At 39.8% G+C, this 23,377-nt stretch overlaps 1 protein-coding gene across 5 annotated transcripts in view; it reads left to right on the top strand.

Moving 5' to 3' along the window:
* The window catches only part of SYNJ2 (synaptojanin 2), a 100,111-nt gene extending 93,398 nt beyond the window's left edge, over window positions 1-6,713 (top strand). For 4 of the 5 annotated variants that reach the window (XM_046669643.1, XM_046669642.1, XM_046669645.1 and 1 more), the window contains one exon: window positions 1,615-2,555. In XM_046669643.1, the coding sequence (XP_046525599.1) occupies window positions 1,615-2,361 (747 nt within the window). In that variant the 3' untranslated portion in view covers window positions 2,362-2,555. Of the gene's footprint in view, window positions 1-1,614; window positions 2,556-5,468 lie in introns of those variants that run through there. The other variant, XM_046669644.1, reaches the window with a different exon arrangement.
* The last annotated feature ends 16,664 nt before the right edge of the window (window positions 6,714-23,377 follow it).

The raw sequence follows: 23,377 nt of genomic DNA, 5'->3' as shown, positions 1-23,377 counted from the left end.
GTGTTGTGTGCACGTGGTTTCACATGTACAGATTTTATTTGCCTTGATGCAAGGGCTCTGTCCCTGGAGCCCGGCTCTGGACGCTGCCTTGTGGACCAGTCCAATAGCCCCCTCACCCACCCCGCCATGCTCTCGGCCCCTTTCTACAAGGTCTTAAGGGAGCTCTGTGCAAACGTGGACAACCGTTTCAGATAATGTGGTAAAGGAGTGTTTCAGCATGATGATAACTAAGTAAAAATATTTGTTTTGGTTCTTTCATGTGGACAAGATCCAGAAAACAATTAACAAAAATGAAACTTTGTATTCATTTTGTGACCGTTTATGCTTCATTTGTAGCTGTGTTTCCGTCTAAAGTGTTGTTACGTAATATCTTTTCAATACTGTTTTTTAAAAAGCAAAAAAGAAAGGCAATAACGGATTCCGCCGTTAGCCGTTAGCTGTGTTGACAAGCCCTTGCGCAGCTCGGCTTCTGGAGGGTCGACAGCTTCTTGTGCCACTTTTCTTGCAGATTGTGTTCTGCTCTCGCTCTCAAGCTTCTCAGCCTTGCTTGCTGCTTCAAAGACATGAGTTTGTCAGGACAGTAGCAGCCCAAAGACTGGCACCCATAGAGACATCTGGATCTTCCGTTTGATCTCGGTGTTCTCGTAACGGGACTCTCGGTAATGCCTGGCTGGTCATTTGCAGAATGCCTGCTGTTTCTCTACCTGTAGAGAGCGTGAGCCGTGCCTTTGGTGCGCCGTCCTTCCAGAGCTTGCTTTGTGTTTTCTGGGTTGCTTGTCCCTCTTTTGCTCATTGCATCTGTCCATTTTCCATTCCTCCTTGCAAAACAGGCCTCTTTCCTCCTCCTTTCCTTGGACCCACTTTGTCTTTTCTTTTAAAAGCCAGGGGCAGAAATGGATTCCTTTTCCCAACCAGCTGCACAGGAGTTACAGTCAAAGGCTGTCGGGGAAGGGATTGTTTTCCGTTTGTTTCCTAAAGAACCAAAGGAAATCCTGAAATGCCGAAGCTTGAGCTAGGGGAGGGCCATTTCTTTTTGAAGAAAGAAATGGAGCCAGCTCTTTTGCGCTCTGCAATTGTTTTCTTTGTGATATTTTTGAATTGGAACCAAGGAAGTAAAGTTCTGGTGTGAAATTTTCCATTCTTCTATATTTAAATATCAAAGATTCAAGGAGCAAGTAAATCCATTAGTTCTTCTGTTAGCTTCTTGCTGCGCGATCAGTTTCTTCAGCCATGCACGGTGCAAACTGAATTATCAAAGCTTCGGCCTCAAAGGACAGAGTTTTCAGAGAGGTTCAATTTTAATAAAGAGCAGAACCCCATTTCCTAAGGTAACAAAGAAAAACTTGTCTCAAATTATTCACTGAAGCCCTGGTTTTAAAGTTGTCACTCATATTTCATTGGACCTGCTGGCACTTGATAAATGTGTGTGTGTCTCTCTTGTGCTCTTTCAGACCCAGCCACATGTCCGCATCCCGGACATTCTCAAATCTTGAATTTGCTAGAATGTCGGCTTAGCTCCTCTTTGCTGCCTCGCCGAGACTGATGCTCTCTGATTCCCAACCCCACCTCCAGGGCTGGCTTCTTATTTACACTCTTTGTTGTGCTTTTTCTCAGCCCACGTCACCGGAAGAAAACTTTGGACAACAGACTGCCCATTTTACAATCGGGCCCCCGGAGACGAGCCTTGAAACTCCTCCTCTAACGACAGTCCCACCTGTTCCCAAACCAAGAACACTTCAGCCTGGGAAAGGTGTGGAGAGGAGGCCAAGTGGCGGGAAGCCAGTGCCCAACAATGCCCCTCCAGTGGCTGGAGCCACCACGCCACCCCCTCTGCAGGTTCCACCTCTCGTGCCCCAGGTCCCCCCAAGGAGGAAGAAGTCAGCCCCCGCCACCTTCAATCTGCAGGTTCTGCAGAGCAACAGCCAGCTTCTCCAGGGCCTCACCTGCAGCAGTAGCCCCAGCAGTGACTGTCCCCCTGCACGCCAGCCTGACGGGGGTGCCCTCCTTCCACAACCAGCTTTTCTTGGCACTTCATCTGCTGCAAGCCCAGAAACTGATGGCCCCAAAGAGCTGAAGTCAGAGGCAGCCTCCCTTCTGGATGACCATCAGGATCCCTTCTGGAGCCTTCTCCAACACCCTAAGCTGCTGAATAATGCCTGGCTTTCCAAGAGCTCTAACCGCCTGGACACGGGGACCACGAACCTTGGAAGGGCGCACACAGCCCCACCCCATGTCAGCGCCTCAGCTGCCGAGGAGCCGCCACCGGAGCACAGGCAAAAAGACTTCGGTCACTGGGTGACGGTCAGTGACAAGGACAAGAGGACGGTGCTACAGGTGTTTGACCCACTGGCGAAAACATGAGTGGGAAACCTTGACCCCCACTTCCTTGGAACGTGTGCCTTCTTCCCTTAGGCATCACTTTACAGGGAAAAGCCCAGAGTCAAAAGAGACATCTATTTAAAGGCACATTGAAAAAACATTTGTACTTCTGTCCCTCTTGTGTAGTTTACAAACCTTGTGTCTCTTATTGAATAAGATGATTATTCAGCCACCAAGATATGCTTTATTCCAGACTTGTGCGTTTGAAGTGTCCTCTCAGGGGTGTGGGAAACCGCTGGTTAGGTTCACTGTATGGATTTTAGGAGACAGAGTCTGGCCGGTAATGCCCAAGAAGCTCTCTCCTATTGATGGTTGTTCAATTTATGTGTGTATGTGGTGTTTTTAAAATTTTATTTGTACTTTACAGATTTGGAGTAACTTTCTGGCGAACCACCTAAGGCTTGACGCATAAAGTAAGGATTAGACTGAAAGGTGGTCGGGGCCATTAAGAGCTGTACATGGCCCGCTGACACCGGCTTAAAAAGTCAGAGTGGGAAGCAGCCCATAGATCAAGCAATGACTAGACTGTACGTTCCCATCAGCCCTTGTTGACTTACGCACATGTAGATGAACCTTGATTACGTGTGATCCTGTGGGAGATGGTGTCTTACACTGTTCTGGTTCTGAAGTACATACCATTAGCTTAACCTGAGCTTAAACTGGGGAAAGGCTCCTGTACCGCGTCTTAGACATTGCATGCCCCATAAATTGCTATCGTCCTGAGCCCTGGTGTGCTACTTGAACCAATTTTTGCACACTATCTGTTCCCTGTTAAACACAACCTCCTGGATTCTTTATTGCGTACCTAGTAAAACCAGGAAATGTGAAAACTCATGCTGGCACATGATATTGATCCTCATCATTATAGTATGAAGAATATTTAGTTTAGCCTGGTCTGCCAGGCTGTAGCTTCAGGAAGGAACGTACCACATGTCCCTAGATATAAGAAACTCCAGGGCAGCATTTCTGGGGTTTGCTCATCTATGTGTTTATTAGGTTTATTTTTTGCATATACATTTTTCCTGTACATTTCCAACACCATTTCTTGCCTCTTAGATCACTTAAAAAGACATCACCATACTGTTTTACATTCTTAAAATATTGTCATAAGGTCTAGAATGCATTTGGAGCAGATATATTTTTGCGAATAAGAAACTCACTGGGGGCTGGCCCTGTGGCCAAGTAGTTAAGTTCACGTGCTCTGCTTCGGCGGCCCGGGGTTTCGCCAGTTCGAATCCTGGGCGCGGACATGGCACCGCTCATCAGGCCACGCTGAGGTGGCATCCCACATGCCACAACTAGAAAGACCCGCAACTAAAAATACACAACTATGTACTGGGGGGCTTTGGGGAGAAAAAGGAAAAATAAAATCTTTAAAAAAAAAAAAAGAAAAGAAACTCACTGGCAGAAGCTTACTTTGCCACATAGTGTATTTAGGAGTCTTTCACATCATAGAATCATAGAGCAGTGATTCTGTGTTGTCCCTAATGTGACCAGGGAATTCCTGTACTAAATGCCAGTAGTTGGGATGGCAATAAGCATCTCACCTGGGGGGTTGGGGGGTGGGGACCACTTTCTTTTGACCAATCAGACCTCTGGGATTTCAGAATTGTTTCTCATTGCCACTGTCATGATACACTGCAGAGTATTTAAATCTGGCACTCACAACAAAAACACAACTACAACATTTATCTCATTTCATCTGAAAACAGATAACAGAAAAAGGTGTTAGTGACCCATAAAGATAAATACATAATACATGGAGTTGACTGGTCCTAAAAGATGGTGTTTCTGGCCTTAGCTGATTAAGGCCCCTTCTGTAGCACTTACGTACTTTATATCATTGTTATCTGTCTAACAAATGTGAGAGGTAAACAACGTGATCCTTGAAAGAGTTTGGGGGAGAAAGAAAGCGAGATGGATAATAGGCTCAGAGAAGTTAAATAATTTGACAGCGTTCACGTTGCTACTAAGGGTACACTTGGGAGTGGAAGCAAAGATTTCTGAATTCAAAGGCTCTTTTATCTGTAACCTCTTATCCCACCAAAAAGGAGGTGAATTTAAAAGCAGATATTATGTAACCACCAGTCAGAAGAGCAGAGAAACATAAGTACCATAGAAGTTGCTTGCCATGCTGGGACTAGGCCTAATTTTCCAGCTTGCTTCTTTGTTCTAGAAAGCAAATAGCACATAAATGGTACAGAGAACAGAATTTCAATAAAGACAAGTGCTCATCACACAAGTAGCTTTTAAGAATCCAACAGTGAATATTTAACACACAAAGTTGAGGCAGGTCATAAGAAAAATTACAAGTAGTTTAACAAGAATTGAACCAACATTATTTGATGATGGATGTTCAAATTTAGTGAACGACATAGAGTGGATTTTGAGTTGATAACATGTAAGGTTCTCACACCAAGGTTCTCTTTAAAAAACAAAGAATTGGAATTGCCTTATTTATTCTTTAAATCAGTGCTTAATCGTTGCAGGTTTCCGAGGTTAACAGCAGAGTTGGTGGAATGATCTTGACAATAAGCAGCTGCCTTCCTGGGGATTTCATTCTGTGGTTTTTTATTTTTAGTCTGTCTTTGATGTTCCCACGTGGGCCTTTCTTTGGTGACCTTGCGGTTTATTTCGCGACTGTTCTGTAAGACGTTACGCTTCACTGCAGTGTTTTGGGCACAGTGCTTTGCAATTCAACATTCTCTCTGACCCCAATTATATTCCCTTTTACAACATCATCTTCTCAGACTTCTTGCCTGTTTTTTAAATTGGATCCAGTAAATGAATGAAATTAGGACATGCGCCCAAGCAATTCCTGTAAAAGTTTGAAGTTGTTGAAGTTCCAGACACTTAAAATTCTCCTGACATGCGTATAAATGTGAGCAAAGTAATGTATGAAAACATTCGCTCTATAATGAAGTAATTTCATCAGAAAGAAAAGCTGCAAAAATTATTTATTAGGTGACTGGCAATTAATAGCACCCTGTAATGTTTATTTGAAATGATAATTTGTACTGAAATTGTGAAAAATACCTATTAAATGTTTTGTCTTTTTTTTTTTTTTAATTTGGCTTCTTTCTTTTCAGATATGAAGAACACCTTGGGATGTCTTCTTTGGCTAGCCTTCTATTCTGGATGAAATGTGATTACTAGTTATTCTTCTGTTTGAGTTTTTGGTTTGGGGTCTTCTTTCAACCATCAAACTAAGTTGAAAAAGCAGAAAAGTAACAATCTGGTTAAGAATTTATGACTTGAATGCTGCTACCTGGGACCATTGCCATCACATATATGATAACTTTGTGTGACAATATCTACAATACTGAGAGATGCTAGAATTCATTTTCTGTGGGACCTTTTGGAAACTTGTAAAATCTCTGACTGCTAGAGTGGTTTGAGTACATCACTGTGTAGAAAGAAAGAAGAAGAGAGTAAACAATCTTCAGGTCCTATCTAGGTTTGTTGTTAGCTAAGAAACGCACAAAATAAAGTCATGAATGTTCCCTGATGACTTTCAGGAATAAGAATATACTGACACTCTCAAAATAATAAAGATGGCTAGTCCGTCCTGACCAGTAAGTGCTGTATTGAATTCATTTAATCTGAGTGCACAGCCCTGGGACGTGGATGGGGAGGAAGGAATTGGCTGGATGTGGTACCTTCCTTTTCCCAGGTAGTGGGAGAGAGCCCTGAAACCCACTGTCATGCAAGGCAAGTTGTTTGTGCCTGTGTAATAGGCTCTCTCTGCATGAGGTCGGAGACCAGGTGAAGGAGTGACGCATTGTGCACAGAGGGTCAGGGAACATCTGAGAGAAGAGGATTAAGAATTTGACAAGTAGCAAAGTGGATTTATGTGCATGGAAAGCACGTTAGCTGATGGGCAAGAATTTCAGAGGTCCTTAAATGACAAGTTAGGGTTTTATTCTGTAGATAATAGAAGTAGTGGGTAGTGGAAATACCTAAATAAATCTGTGTGTTAGAGTGGTGAAGATAACAGGCTTTGCCTAGGCTAATAGCAGCTCTTCAAAGCATCTGGAATATAGTTTCTAGATAGTGTGAGGTAGGGGTCCAACGTCAGCTTCCTGGGGGAATAGTTATACCATTTACTAAGTCACAAACCATTGCTCTCTCTTCCTTTAATTAGGTTTCTCAAGCGGTTATTCACTTTATTGACACTTTCAAATAACACTGGGTTTATATATCCTTTCTTTTGTTTTTTAATATTTTTTTCTGTCAATTTTTTAAACATTCTTCATTAACTTAAACTTACCCTTAGTTTGCATCATTTTCCTACTTTTAAATTTTGTTCTTTTCCTAATTTATTAATTAAAGGTAGCACTGGGTTCCATTATTTTTAGTTTTTCTTAAGTAAAGTCATTTAAAGTTATATATTTTCCCCTAATTATAGCTTTAATGTTACCCTATCCATTTTGGCATGAAATATTCTCCTCTTCATTGATTTCTAGGTTGCAATTTGCTTTTATTTTCTCTTTGATCCAAGGGAGACTGTGTAGTTTTCCAATAGTTAAGGATTTGCTTGGCATTTTAAAATTGCTCCTCAATTTCTTGGATTATGACCTGAGAATGCAGCCTTGATAAATATCTGCTTTTTAAAGTTGATTTAAGTTTGCTCTGTGGTCAAGTGCAGAATTGATTTTCAAAGTGATTTCATCAATATAAAATAAAAATGTTTTTTAGTTGTAGGGTACAAAAGTATGTGTGTCTGTGCGTGTGTGCGTGTTGGTACGTTGCTTCCTCTATACCCCAAATGGAACAGGTCTTTCTGCAAGGCAGATCTGGGGGATCAGTGCAGGCTCTGGTTCTGGCCCCAATGCGATGGTTCCCACTGTTCTTACCAAGATTCCTTAGATTTTCCTGAATAAATGCTTCTCAGTTTGTTGTCTTTTGATGAATCTCTAGATACTTGGAATGATTGCCTTTGCTAATTTTTACTAGTTTAATAGATGTCTCTCTGGAGGAGAGGTTTCCATGAGCCCTTCATACTGCCATTCCAGAATTTCTCTCCCCTGGGCAATCTCTTCTGCACCACTGGTCTACTTGTCAATCTACGTACCAGTACTACATTGTCTTATTTCATTTAACTTTGGAATCTGGTAGAACAAGCGCTCCTACCTTATTCTTTTTCTTTAGAGTATCTGGACTGTTCTTGACCCTTTGCAATTGCATGTAAATCATAGAGTCAATTCATCAAGTTCTATTAAAAAAAATAAAACCTGTTACACTTTTTGACTAAGACTGCGTGGAATAGAGTAGATATCTTTACAATATTGGCTCTTCAATCTAAGAACATGGTATATTTCTCCAGTTAAGGATTTCATTAACGTATCTCAAAGTTTTTGTTAGAAAAATTTTCGAATGTGAAATCAGAGGAAACAGTTTGAACCCTCATATATCCATCACCAAGATTTAATAGTAATTAACATTTGGCTATATTTGCTTTGATATTTGACTCCTAAATACTTCTAATATGTATCTCTAAATAACATTTTCTTTTATAACCTTAATACCATGATTATATCTAACAATTAACAGCATTTCTTTAAAATTAATTTGTTATTTTTTGCTAGTGTGCTGATTTTTTTTATTGCGATAACATTGGTTTATGACATTAGATAAATTTCAGGTGTACATCATTATATTTTTATTTCTGTGTAGATTACATCATGTTCACCACCCAGAGACTAATTACAGTCCATCACCACACACGTGTGTCTAATCATCCCTTTTGCCCTCCTCCCTTCCCCCTTCCCCTCTGGTAATCACCAATCCAATTTCTGTCTCTATGTGTTTCTTTGTTGTTATTTTCATCTTCTATTTACGAATGAGCCCATAAGGTATTTGACTTTCTCCCTCTGACTTACTTCGCTTAGCATAATACCCTCAAGGTCAATCCATGTTGTCACAAATGGCCAGATTTCATTCCTTTTTATGGCTGAGTAGTATTCCGTTATGTATATATACCACATCTTCATTATCCATTCGTCCCCTGATGGGTACCTAGGTTGCTTCCGAGTCTTGGCTATTGTGAATAATGCTGCAGTGATCAGAGGGGTGCATGTATCTTTTTGCATTTGTGTTTTCATGTTCTTTGGATAAATACCCAGCAGTGGAATAGCTGGATCATGTGACAGATCTATTCTTAATTTTTTGAGGAATCTCCATACTGTTTTCCATAGTGGGTGCACCAGTGTGCATTCCCACCAGCAGTGTATGAGGGTTCCCTTCTCTCCACATCGTCTCCAACACTTGTTATTTACTGTCTTGTTATTTATAGCCCTTCTGATGGGTGTGAGGTGATATCTCATTGTAGTTTTGATTTGAATTTCCCTGATAATTAGTGATGTTGAGCATCTTTTCGTGTGCCTGTTGGCCATCCACATATCTTCTTTGGAGAAATGTCTCTTCAGATCTTTTGCCCATTTTTTAATCGGTTTGTTAGTGTTTTTGTTGTTGAGACGTATGAGTTCTTTATATATTTTGGATATTAACCCCTTATCAGATACATGGTTTGTAAACATCTTCTCCCAATTGTTAGGTTGTCTTTTCATTTTGTTGATGGTTTCATTTGCTGTGCAGGAGATTTTTAGTTTGATGTAGTCCAATTTGTTTATTTTTTCTATTGTTTCTCTTGCCCAGTCAGACATGGTACTTGAAAATATGCTGCTAAGACTGATGTTGAAGAGCATACTGCCTATGTTTTCCTCTGGATGTTTCATGGTTTCAGGTCTTACATTCAAGTCTTGAATCCATTTTGAGTTAATTTTTGTGTATGTTGTAAGATATTGTTGTATTTTCATTCTTTTGCATGTGGCTGTCCAGTTTTCCCAACACCATTTATTGAATAGACTTTCCTTTCTCCATTGTATATTTGTTCCTTTGTCGATGATTAGCTGTCCATAGATGTGTGTTTATTTCTGGGCTCTTGATTATGTTCCGTTGATCTGTGTGTCTGTTTTTGTACCAGTACCATGCTGTTTTGATTACTATAGCTTTGTAGTATATTTTGCAATCAGGGAGTGAACCAGCTCTGTTCTCTTTTCTAAGGATTCCTTTGGCTACTCAGGGTCTTTTGTTGTTCTATACAAATTTTAGGATTCTTTGTTCTATTTCTGTGAAAAATGTCATTGGAATTTTGATAGGGATTGCATTGAATCTGTAGATTGCTTTAGGAAGTATGGACATTTTAACTAGGTTAATTCTTGCAATCCAAGAGCATGGAGTATCTTTCCATTTCTTTGTGTCTTCTATTTCTTTCAACAATGTTTTATAGTTTTCAGTGTACAGGTCTTTCCCCTCTTTGGTTAAGTTTATTCCTAGGTATTTTATTCTTTTTGTTGCAATTGTAAATGGGATTGTTAATTTCTCGTTCTGCTACTTCGTTGTTAGTGTATGGAAACACAACTGATTTTTGTATCCTGTAACTTTACTGTATTCATTTATAATTTCTAAAAGTTTTTTGGTGGAGTCTTTAGGGTTTTCTTTGTTTGTTTGTTTGTTTTTTCTTCTTCTCCCCAAAGCTGCCACTACATAGTTGTATATTCTAGTTGTGGGTCCTTCTGGTTCTGCTATGTGGACACCACCTCAGCATGGCTGGATGAGCAGTGCTAGGTCCACACCCGGAATCCGAACCAGCCAAACCCTGGGCCACCGAAGCAGAGCACGCAAACTTAACCACTCGGCCACAGGGCCAGCACCTTTAGGGTTTTCTATGTATAAAGTTGCATCATCTGCAGATAGTGACAGTTTTACTTCTTTCTTTCCAATTTGGATCCTTTTTATTTCTTTTTCTTGCCTGATTGCTTTGGCTGGGACTTCCAATACTATGTTAAATAAGAGTGGTGAAAGTGGGCGTCCTTGTCTGGTTCCTGTTCTTAGAGGGATAGCTTTCAGTTTTTCTCCATTGAGAATGACATTAGCTGTCAGTTTGTCATATATGACCTTTATTATGTTGATGTGCTTTCCTTCTATACCCATTTTATTGAGAGTTTTTTTTTTATCATAAATGGATGCTGTATCTTGTCAAATGCTTTCTCTGCATCTATTGAGATGATCATGTGATTTTTTTTCTTCATTTTGTTAATGTGGTATATCACAATTGATTTGTGGATGTTGAACCAACCCTGCACCCTGGAATAAATCCCACTTCATCATGATGTATGATCTTTATAATGTTTTGTTGTATTCAATTTGCTACTATTTTGTTGAGGATTTTTGCATTGATATTCATCAGTGATATGGGCCTGTAATTTTCTTTTTTTGTCTCATTCTTGTCTGGTTCTGGTATCAGGGTAATGCTGGCTTGTAGAATCAGTTAGGGAGCTTCCCCTCCTCTTTAATTTTTTGGAGAAGTTTGAGAAGGACAGGTAGTAAGTCTTCTTTGAATGTTTGGTAGAATTCACCAGGGAAGCCATCTGGCCCTGTACTTTTATTTTTTGGGAGGTTTTTGATTACTGTTTCAATCTCCTTACTGGTGATCGGTCTGTTCAAATTCTCTATTTCTTCTTGATTCAGTTTTGGCAGGTTGTATTATTCTAAGAATTTATCCACTTCTTTTAGATTATCCAGTTTATTGGCATATAGCTTTTCATAGTACTCTCTTCTAATCTTTGGTATTCCTGAGGTGTCTGTTGTAATTTCTCCTCTTTCATTTCTGATTTTGAGCCTTCTCTCATTTTTTCTTGATGATTCTATCTAAAGGTTTGTCAATTTTGTTTATCTTTTCAAAGAACCAGCTCTTAGTTTCATTGATTTTTTTCTGTTTTCTTTTCTTTTTTAGTCTCTTTTTCATTATTTCTGCTTTGATTTTTATTATTTCCTTACTTCTACTCATTTGGGGCTTTGTTTCTTTTTTTCCAGTTCCTTTAGGTGCACTATTTATTTGTTTATTTGAGAGTTTTGTTGTTTGATGAGGTAGGCCTGTATTGCTATAAACTTCTGTCTTAGAACTGCTTTTTCTGTATCCCATAAATTTTGCCATGTTGTATTTTCATTTTCATTTGTTTCCAGGTATTGTTTGATTTCTCCTTTGATTTATTAATTGACCCAATCATTGTTCAGTAGCATTTTGTTTAATCACCACATATTTGTGGCTTTTCTCATTTTCTTTGTGGAAAGAAATTGTGGCTTTTCTTCTTTTCCCTGTACTTGATTTCTAGTTTCATACCATTGTGGTCAGTAAAGATGCATGGTATTATTTCAATCTTCTTAAATTTATTGAGACTTGTTTTATGGCCTAATGTGATCTATCCTGGAGAATGTTCCATGTGCATTTGAAAAGACTGTGTATTCTGCAGTTTTTGGATGGACTGTTCTGTATATATCTCCCAAGTCCATCTGGTCTAACGTATCATTTAAGGCCAATGTTTCCTTATTGATCTTCTGTATGGATGATCTGTCCATTGGTGGAGTGTTAAAGTCCACTACTATTGGGGCTGGCCTGGTGGTGTAGTGGTTAAATTCACATGCTCCACCTTGGTGGCCCAGGGTTCACAGGTTCAGATCCTAGGCACAGACCTATGCACTTCTCATCAAGCCATGCTGTGGTGGCATCCACATATAAAACAGAGGAAGATTGGCACAGATGTTAGTTTAACAACAATCTTCCTCAAGCAAAAAGAGGAAGATTGGCAACAGATGTTAGATCAGGGCCAATCCTCCTCACCAAAAAAAAGAAATAAAATAAAAATAAAGTCCCCTACTATTATTGGGTTGTTGTGTATTTCTCCTTTTATGTCTGTTAATAATTGCTTTATATATTTCAGTACTTCTATGTTGGGTGCATAGATATTTACAAGTGTTATGTCCTCTTGTTGGATTGTTCCCTTTATCATTATGTAGTACCCTTCTTTGTCTCTTGTTACAGTTTTTAAGTCTATTTTGTCTGATATAAGTATTGCTACCCCAGCTTTCTTTTCATTGCCATTTGCATGGAGTATCTTTTTCCATCCCTTCACTTTCAGTTTGTGAGTGTCTTTAGGTCTGAAGTGTGTCTCTTGTATGCAGCATATATATGGGTCCTGTTTTTTTATCCAATCGGCCACCCTTTTGATTGGAGCATTTAGTCCATTGACATTTAAAGTGGCTATTGATAACAATGCACTTATTGCCATTTTGTTACAAATTTTTTTCCTGGATGTTTTAGTAGTTCTTCCCTGTTCCTTTCTTCTTCTCTTGCTCTCTTCCCTTGTGGTTTGATGGCTTTCTTTAGTATTATGTTTGGATTCCTTTCCCTTAATTTTTTTGTATTCATTATAGGTTTCTGGTTTGTGGTTATCATAAGGTTCATATATAATAACCTATGTATCTTGCAATCTATATTAAGTTGCTAGTCTCTTTAAATTGACCTCTTGCTAAAAGCTCTACTCTTTTACTCCCCTCCTCTCACATTTTATGTTTTTGATATTATATCTACTTCTTTTTTGTGAGTGTGTATCCATTACCCTCTTATCATGGAAACAGATAATTTTTTCCTATTTGTAGTCTTCTCTTTTTCATTTAAGTCCCTTTAGCATTTCTTTTAAGTCTGGTTTCTTGGTGATAAACTCCTTTAGTTTTTGCTTGTCTGGGAAATTCTTTCTCTCTCCTTCCATTCTGAATTACAACCTTGCCAGATAGAGTATTCTTTGCTGTAGGTTTTTTCCTCTCAGCACTTTAAATATATCATGCCTCTCCCCTCTAGCCTTTAAGATTTTTGCCGAGAAGTCAGCTGATAGTGTTATGGAATGTCCTTCGTATGTGACTTGTTGCCTTTCTCTTGCAGCTTTTAGGATTCTCCCTTTACCTTTAATTCTTGACATTTTAATTATAATGTGTCTTGGTGTCAGCCTCTTTGGGTTTCTCTTGTTTGGTGCTCTCTGGGCTCCCTGTACCTGGATGTCTGTTTCTTTCCTTAGGTTAGGAAAGTTTTCAGCTATTATTTCTTCAAATAGGTTCTCTACCCCTTTGTCTCTATTTTATCATTCTGGGACACCTATAATATGAATGTTAGTGTGCATGATGTTGTCCCAGAGGTCCCTTACTGTCCTCGTTTTTCTTACTTCTTTTTTCTATTATTTGTTCAGCTTTGGTGATTTCCTCTAGTATTTCATCCAGCTCACTGATATGTTCTCCTTTATCATCTACTCTACTTTTGAGTCCTTCTAGTGAATTTTTCATTTCCAGTATTGTATTCTTCATTTTTGATTGGTTCTTTTTTATATTTTCCAATTCTTTGAAGTTCCCACGAAATTCATCCATTCTTCTCCCAAGATCAGTGAGTGTTCCTATGACTATTAGTTTGAACTCTTTGTCAGGTAGATTGTTTATCTGTTTCATTTAGTTCTTTTTCTGTGGTTTTGTCCTGTTCCCTTACTTGGAACTTATTCCTTTGTCTTCTCATTTTGCCTCTTTCTCTGTGCTTATATCTATACATTATGTAGGTCAGTTACTTCTCACAATCTTGGAGAGGTGGCCTTGTGTAAGAAATGCTTTATGAGGCCCAGCAGTGTGCTTCCATCTCATCACCAGTTCCAAAGGTTCCAGGAGTGTTCCCTGTGTGGGCTATGTATGTCCTTCTGCTGTGTCAGGGTTGCTCTTGCTGCAGGTACCCGGGGAGGGTAGGCTGTCCACCTGGCCTTCTGATTGTAATGCTCAGCTATGTGTGGCTGCTAGGGTCCCTTCCTTCACTTTATTGGGTGTGGGGGGCCCCAGCACAATTGGCTGCAAGGTCTAATAGCACATTCCTGTTGCAGTATTTCTGTTAAGTGAGTAGACCCCCAGTGTGGCTGTTTGCTAGGCTCAGGGGCTTACAATTGCTCTAGGCCTCCAGCCTGCATGGCTGTTATCAGCTCTCTTAGGAGTGCAGCTGAGTGGGGCTGGCCCCAGGCATGGGAGCACCCAATAGCTGCAGGCTTTGGAGCATGGGGCTGATCCTCTATATGGCTGTTTGAAAAACACAAGTCTGCTGCAACTGAGAAGTCCCACTGCCCACAGGGCCACACACTTTGTCAAAACAGTCCTGTCCCATGTGCACACTTTGACCCACTGAAGTGGACCCGGTCACCCCACGGAAGAGGCCCCACACATTCTACTAATGCAGGCTGCCCCTCGTGAACTCCCTGCACCACAGAGGCAGACCCACTCACCCAGCTGCAGAGGTTCCAGGCAGCCGGCCTATGGGAGCCCACAAGTTGCCTGAGGGCTTACTGTTGAGTGGGGCCAGTCCCTAGGGTAGGCTGCCTGCCCTGGCTGAGCTGGATTAAATCAGTGCTCTAGCTGGTGGGGCAGACCCCTGGGCTAACAGGCTAGGGGAAGAACTCCGATGGCGTCTGCCAGCATCTGCGTCAGCATGCCTGCACTAGGTCACGATAATGGTTGCCACCAATGTCTCAGTCCCTTGGGAGGTGTTCCCAGCCTGGGGAGGTCTCAGCTCCCACCAAGATGTGCCCACAGCCTATCAAGTGAGTCTCTTTTCACCAAAGGACTGTGCCCCTTTCTTTCTGGTGATTTTAGGTTGCTTTCAGAAATGGGTGAATTTGTGTGAGGGCCCCTTAGGAGGAGGTTTTTTTTCCCCTTATGTCCAATAGCTTTTCTGGGAGTATTCCCCATTGTTATTAATAGCCAGCAAAGCCAGATGTTATGACACTTGTCTTGGTTGTGCTGAGTCCAAAAGCTGCATATTGTGATAACGCTCTTCTGCTCAGATCACCTGCTCCTCCAGGGAAGGCTGCGCACCTTAGAATTGCTCCCGGTCGGCCATGAGGTGCTGCAGCTCGAAGCTGGCATTTTTCTCTTTAGAAAGGAATTTCTGCCTTTTCCACCTCAGTCAGCACTGTCCCTTGTTGTGGGGGTTCTTTTTATTCAGTTTTCAGTTCTCTCCTAGGGGTAATTGTTCCCAGAGTAGTTGTAAATTTGTTGTTTGCATGCAAGGAGGTGCGTTCAGAGTCCCCCTATGCTGCCATCTTGACATCAGATGCTAGTGTACTTAAATATTAATTTTTGGTGTATTGACTGAATCAAACAACCTTGATAAACTGTCATAAAATTCTAACAACTTACTGTATTTCAATGTACCTAATATACAATCAATTATAAGATACACCATTTATGTATTCTTCTTCTTTTATTTTTTTTTTGAGGAAGATTAGCCCTGAGCTAACATCCGTGCCCATTTTCTTATACTTTACATGTGGGATGCCTACCACAGCATGGCCTGTCAAGCAGTGCGATGTCTGCACCCAGGATCCAAACCAGGGAACCCCAGGCCACCAAAGCAGAACATGCGCACTTAACCACTGTGCCACTGGGCTGGCCCTATGTACTATTATTCTTAAGAAGATGCTATGGTCTGCATGTTTGTTTCCCCCAAAAATTAATATGTTGAAGTCTTAACCCCCAAAGATGATGGTATTGGGGGATTGGGGTCTTTGAGAGGTTACTAGGTCATGAGGGTGGAGACTTCATGAATGGGACACCTCACAGAGCTCCATCACCTCTTCCACCATGTGAGGACACAGCAAGAGAGTGCCAGCTATGAACTAGGAAGAGGGCCCTCACCAGAATGCGACCATGGTGGCATCTTGATCTTGGCCCTCCCCACCTCCAGAACTGTGAGAAAGAAATGTTTGCAGTTCATAAGCTACTTGTGGTATTTTCTTATAGCAGCCCAAACAGACTAAGAAGGCTTCCAACTAAATTGTGACATCTATTCTGAGATGCACTCCAGTTACAGAGATGTTAAAATGTTTTTAACTGGGTCTTAAAGTTGGTAAGACAACTTTTGGATTTTCTATGTAGACAATGATGTCACCTGCAAATAATGAGTTTTGTTTCTTACTTTCCCATCCTTATACCTCTTTATGCCTTTTTCTTGCCTTATAGACCTAGCTAGAACATTTAGTACAATTTTAAATAAAAGTGTTGATAGGGGCCAGCCCAGTGGCACAGCAGTTAAATTCATGCACTCTGCTTTGGCAGCCCAGGGTTCACCCGTTCGGATCCCAGGCACAGACCTATGCACTGCTCATCAAGCCATGCTGTGGCAGCATCCCACATCTAAAGTATAGGAAGATGAGCACAGATGTTAGCTTGGGGCCAGTCTTCCTCACCAAAAAGGGCAGGATTGGTGGTGGATGTTAGCTCAGGGCTAATCTTCCTCAAAGAAAAAAAGTGTTGATAATAGGCATTCTTGTGTTATTCTTCTTCTCAAAGGGAAAGTGTTAATATTTTTGCCGTTAAGTATGATGTCTATTGTTTTTTGTTCTTTAGACACCCTTATTAAAGAAATTCTCTTCCTGAGTTACCAAGTTTATCTTTTTCATGAACGACTGTTGAATTTTATCAGAGACATTTTCTACATATATTGAAATGATTATGATTTTTTTCCCTCCTTTTGTTGGTTAATATGGTGAATTACATTGATCAATTTTCCAGTGCTAAACAATCTTGCATTCCTGGTATAAATGTAGCTTGGACAGATTATATTATCTTTTAAAAATATTACTAGATTTAGTTTGTCAATATTTTTGTTTAGTATTTTTGCATCTATGTTCATAAGTGAGATTCTCTTTTTTTGTACTGACCTTGTACGGTTTTGGTATCACAGTTACACTAACCTCAGAAGTTGAGGAGGACACTCTTTTATGTTAATAGGAAGAATTTGATAATATTGGGATTATTTCCTCCTTAAATTTTTGGTAGAGTTCACCAGTGAAGTCAACTGGGTCTATAGTTTTTTTGTGTGAGAAGATTCTTTAATCACCAATTCTGTTTTTTTAATAGTCATAGGACTAGTGTCTCCTTCATGGGCAAGTTGGGTAAGCTATAGTTTACTTGCAATTTTCTATTTCATCTAAAATTTAACATTCTTGGCCTAAAAGTATTCATAATAGCCTATCTTTTTTTTTTTTTTTTGAGGAAGATCAGCCCTGAGCTAACATCCACTGCCAATCCTCTTTTTGCTGAGGAAGACTGGCCCTGAGCTAACATCTGTGCCCATATTCCTCTATTTTATATGTGGGACGCCTGCCACAGCATGGCTTGATAAGTGGTGCTAGGTCCACAACCAGGATCCAAACTGGCTAACCCTGGGCTGCCAAAGCAGTGTGTGTGAACTTAACCAGTACGGCACAGGGCTGGCCCCTCCTCTTATCTTTTAATGTCTACATTGTAGTGATACCTCCTTCTCATTTCTAATATTGGTAATTTGTCCCTTTTCTCTTTTTCTCTTGATCAGTCTCACTATAGGGTTGTCAATTTTTTTAGTCTTTTCAAAGAATCAACTTTTAGTTTTGTTCAGACTCTATTTTATGTTTGTTTTCTATTTCAGTTTGTGTTCTTTTAAAATTCTTTCCTTCTATTTTCATTGGTTTTATTTTACTGTTTATTTTTCTAACTTCTTGAGATCAATGCTTAGCTCATTTGACCATTTGGTCAAATCTGAAAAGAATGTGCATTCTCCATTCCTTAGGTACAGTGCTCTAAATATTCCAATGGGTCAAGTCTGGAAAGCATGTAATTCAAATCTTTTATCCCTCCCCATCCCCCCCTTTCTTTTTTGGTTGGATACATATGTAAAAATCTCCCATTGTGTCTTCTTGTAGTTTTCTCCATTTTTGCATTGTATAATTTGAGGCCATATACTCACATTCATACACAATTAATATTTACTCTTTTCCTGGTAAATGTAATCTTTTATCATTATGAAGTCACCCTGTTTTTATTCTTCTTGCCCTAAAATATGTTTTATATGATGTAGCAACACTGGCCTGCTTTTGGTATTTGCATGACGTGTCTTTTTCCATGTTTTTTATTTTGAACTTCTCTATGCCTTCATGCTTCAGATGGGTCTCTTATAAATAGCAGATAATTAGTGTTGTTTTCTTCTCTAGCCTGATATATTTATCTTTTAACTGGGGTATTTATTCTATTCACATTTAATGTAATAATTGCTATATTTGGGTTTAAATTTACCATGCTATCCTCTGCTTTGTCTCTGTACTATCTGTTCTTTGCTTCTTTTCTCCTCCTTTCACGCCTTCTTTTGAATTTTCATGATCTCCTAATTTGGAAGTCATTATAACCTATTTTTGTTGATTACATTTTTATTGGAGACCTTAGAAATTACATGTATCATTACATTCTCAAAGTTTAATGTTACTCGTTACTTTTACCTTCCTCTTGAATAATGCAATCACCTTGGAACACTTTATCTCCATTTATCCCACCCCAACTATAGTTGCTGTGTATTTAATTGTTTTTGTGGGGGTTTTTTGGTGAGGAAGATTCGCCCTGAGCTAACATCCCTTCCAATCTTCCTCTACGTTGTATGTGGGATGCCTCCACAGCATGGCTGATGAGTGGAGTAGGTCTCTACCTGGGATCTGAACCTGCAAACCCAGGCCACATAAATGGAGCACACAGTTTAACCACTCAGCCAAGGGGCCAGCCCCTTAATTTTACATATTTTAACACCCACTCAAGACATTATTATTGTCTTATACAATCAATTTTCACTTAGTTTACCCAAACAGTTGCCTCTTTTTTCACTCTGCATTTCTTCTTGAATCTCAGCACCTCTGGATGGATCACTTACCTTCTACCTGAAGTATATCCTTTAACACTTCCATTTATGAAGGTCTGCTGGTAGAAAACTTTTTCACTTTATATAGTATTGTCTGTTTCATCTTAATATTTTAAATGTCCTTATTTTTACTGAACGTATAATCCTGGGGTGGGCATGGTTTTCTTTCAGCACATCGACAATGTTGCCATGTCTTCTGTTTTCCATTGACTGATGACTTAACATCAGCAATCTTAACTATTGTTCCTTTAAACTCTTTTCCTCTGGCTGCTTTTAAGGCTTTCCTTTTATTTTGGCTTTTCTGCAGTGTCACTCTGCTATGGATAGACGTGGATTTATTCTCTCTGCTTTGGATTCATTGAACTTCTTGAATCTGTGGATTGCCATCTTTCATCAGTTCTGGAAACTCTTCAACCATTATCTCTGCAAATACTGCCTCTGGGACATTCTTTTTCTTGTCTCCTTCTGTACTCCAATGAAATATATAAGAGAATTTTTGTCTTTTTACTTGCCTATATCATTAGCTTCTCTTCTGTATTTTCCATCATTTGTCTCTCTATGCTGCATTCTGGATAATTTTTCTGACCTCTCTTCCTGCTCACTAATTTTTTTCAGTTGTATCTAATTTCAGGTCTCTTTTCTAGAAGCTATTTCTGGTACTTTCTAAAATCTAAGTCACTATATAGTTTCCTGTTTCTGAAGATATTTCAACCTTGTCTTCTTAAAAAACAAATTTTAAGCACGTTTTGTCCTCTGTATCTGATAGTTCCAATATCTCAAAAAAAATTTTTTTTGTTAGGGAGTGTGTTCTGCTGCTTGTTTCCATCATGGTACCATTTTAAAGCTATCTTCACTCCTTTTCATCCTTTTTTCTTTCTGTTCTTCTGATTAGATGAATTCCACTGCCCTGTCTTCAAGTCTGCTGATCCTTCCTTTTACATCATCTAGTCTGCTGTTGAATCTATTGAATTTTTCAGTTCACTTATTGTATTCTTCAGCTCTGTGATTTCTCTTTGGTACTTTATTTTCTGTCTTTGAAATTCTCACTTTGTTCATGCATTATTCTCCTGACCTTGGTGAGCATCTTTAGTATTTTGAACTCTTTATCAGGTAAATCACTTATCTCCATTTTGTTAACATCTGTTTCTGGAGTTTTATCTTGTGTTTTTTTTGTTGTTGTTTGGAACATAGTCTTCATTTTTCTTGACTCTGTGTTAGTTTCTGGGCATTAGATAAAACAACTTCTCCCAGCCTTGATGGAGTAGGCTCATGAGGAGACGAACCTTATCATTCAGTCTATCAAGTTCTTGTTTGTCTCACAAACCTTTGTGATTGTCCAAGCTGCCCTCTTTGTTCTTAGTGGCTCCCAGTAGTTGAGGGTCTACCAAGACCTGCCAGTGTTCCAAGGAGGAGGACCTCAGTCAGCACCTCAATGCAGGCTGATTGGAAACTGGACCCTCAGGCAGCAGCCTTTAAAGTATGTGAATAGACCTCTTTCAGGGAAAGACTGGGAGATGGGTGCCAGCTCCCTCTGTGCTGAGCCCTGGGTGGAGCCATGGGATAGCAAGTTGAGAACTTTTTGTTTACTACAGTCCTGTGGAGCCCACAAACACAACCCCTGGTGGCCACCAGAGCCAGACAATCAAGGGTACATTCTCTGGGCATGTGCACAAGCTCCTTCCAGGGAGACACCAGCAACCTGAAGTGGGCTGGAGGAAGAATGCAGAGATGGCACTCACTGGCCTCCCCCATCTCCAGGGAGGATCACAGTCTCCAGGTGTGTGCTGAATTAGGAGACTAACTCTCAGGATGCAGCTTTTAAGATATGCAAATCGGCATCCTTCAGGGAAAGACTGGGAGATGGGTGTTTCTGTCTGCTGCCTCTGCACTGAATTCTGGGAGGACAGCCACAGTGAGTCCTCATGAGCCCGTTAACAACTGTTTCTTTCCTTGCTGTGGTCTTATGGGTCTCGTGGACACAAGCCCTGTTGGCTTTCAGAGCTTTGGGGCCGGCCTTCAGGTGGAAGTGTTAAAAGTTGCAGCACTAGATGTTGGGTCCAAACCCCTCACTCGTCAGGAAGCCGTGAGTTGTGCCTTCCCTCCCAGGTGTATCTCACTGAGCTGGGGGTGGGGTTTATGGCAAGTGTGTGTCTCAGCTTCTCCTACCCATCTCAATGTGGGAATTTTCTTGTTCGCCCAAAATGTACGAGTCACTCAGCTAGTTTCTGAATTTCTTTCAGGGGAAATTGCTCCCTGTGTAGCTAGAGATTTGGTGTCCATGGGAACAGGTGAGTTCAGGAGCCTCCTATGTCACCACCTTGAACCAGAGCTCTTTAAAATGTTTTAATCTAACAATCCCAAATGTCAAAATATTCTGAAATCTAAATTATAGACTTATAGATGACAAAAACCTTTTATGCTTGGAGACTGAATTCACAGCCAGTCACTCTCTACTGGTCCTAGGAATCAGTGCACATTTGGCTTTCATTATAAATTAGCCTTAACAATATCAAGATAAAGTTTGGATTAAACTAAAAACTGAAAGTTCTAGTAAACTTAGTGTTTCTGAACTCTGGAACCAGATGTTGAACTCCATGACACTGTTTCTAAACTCCAAGGCCAAGCTGAGCAGATTAAGAGCTGGAATTTTTATGAGAATGGCTTTTCTAAATTTGCAAGTTTCTTAGGTATTAAACTGTCTTATATCTTCTGCTTTATTAAGGTAATTTATAATAAAATGCCACTTTTTATAAAGCAAATTTCTAATAGATTTTAAGTGATTACCTTTTGGGAGTGTTCAACATCCAATATGAGGGCACAATCAGTTGTATTAAGTACTTTAAAGTGACATTTACTGAACATGCTCAAATTTTTTTCATGGGCATAAGTTTTATACCAAATAATAAAAACCAAATCATACAATGTATTTAATATAACAAAAGAATGAAAATTCAGGAAGGTATCCCAAAAACTCAAATTTTAGGAGTTAGAAATAATTAGAGGGGCACTGTGAATTATGAACCAAGATCAAAAGAGAGAGAGATACACATCACTGTATTACCGTGCTGTCTCTCTCAATAGGAACTAAATGCTGGTGCCCACCGCCCTCAGGCTGACTGAGCAGAGACCTGCCTCCTCTGTGTTCTGGCTGTTGGCGTAGCCTTGGGTAAATGGTCAATGCAGGGTCAAGAAAGGTTCAAGATCCTCTGTTTTGTAAGGCCGACTCTTTCTGTGGTGACATTTAATTAAACAGAAGTAAAGGGGGACTCGGTACCCTTGAGTTTTAGGGTTAACAACATAATCTAGCAGGTTTTGGGGAAATGTGAGGTGAAGTGAAGGGGTTACAAATAAGGATAACGACTTCATTTTCATCCTAGTTTTATTTACAGCTTGCTTTCAGTAGCTTGCTCTGTAACACGTATGTTTACTTCCTTCTTAAGCCAGATCACTGAAAGTGACTTTTCACATGAGAAGGCAGTATGAAGCTTCATTTGAAATTTTTTTCCAGAAAGGATATTTAAACAAGGCTGAGTGAATTAGGAGAACCATTTTATTGATGGTCTAAGTTTAAAACTATTTCAAATACATGTATTTTCATACTTTGTATTTTTAAAGTGTTTTTCAGGCGGTGATTATTTTAAAACCATATTGACTTAAATCTCACAAAACTGATGGAGTGAGTCTGTGTATATCATATCCATTTCAGAAAGAGAATAAAAAGAAATGTTAAGTGACTTGCCTGAAAAATTGTAGTAATTTAGTAATACACTGGCTCTCTCCCAGACCTGATTTTCAAAGCACAGCTATGATGGCTACATTGAGATTTTAAGCAATGGAGTTTCATTCCATTTACTCTAAGTTAATGAAGAGTTGTTTCAACCATGGGCATTGCCATGGTTCAGGGAAAACAGACAAACCTACCCCTTCTCCCCATGCCATCCTATTAGCTAGTACTTACTGTTGTGCTAAAAGTCACATTTGCTGAGTCTACAGAATAAAACAAGTGGTTAAGTCAGTTGTTATGTTGTTGCATGATTAAACAATCAGAAGTTGACAATTTACTGATGACCCCAGTTTACCTTCAGATGCTGTCCTCCGGTGTTCGCTTTGGCTATCCCATTCTACAAATGTCCTTTATCTTCAAAATGGTAAACAGAAGCTTAACGTGACCCAGCAATTTCATTCCTAGTACATACCCAAGAGATGGAAAACACATGGCCACACAAAAACTTGTACATGAATGTTCACAGCAGCATTATTCACAATAGCCCAAAAAACGGAAATAACCTAAATGTCCAACAACTGATGAATGCATAAGCAAATGCGGTATATCCATACAATGGGATATTATTTGGCCCTAAAAAGGAACAAAGTACTGATACATGCTACATCATGGATGAGCCTTGAAAACATCATGCA

Source organism: Equus quagga, chromosome 8, assembly GCF_021613505.1.
Source record: "Equus quagga isolate Etosha38 chromosome 8, UCLA_HA_Equagga_1.0, whole genome shotgun sequence".
NCBI lineage: Eukaryota > Metazoa > Chordata > Mammalia > Perissodactyla > Equidae > Equus > Equus quagga.
This window is presented reverse-complemented; position numbering and strand designations above follow the sequence as displayed.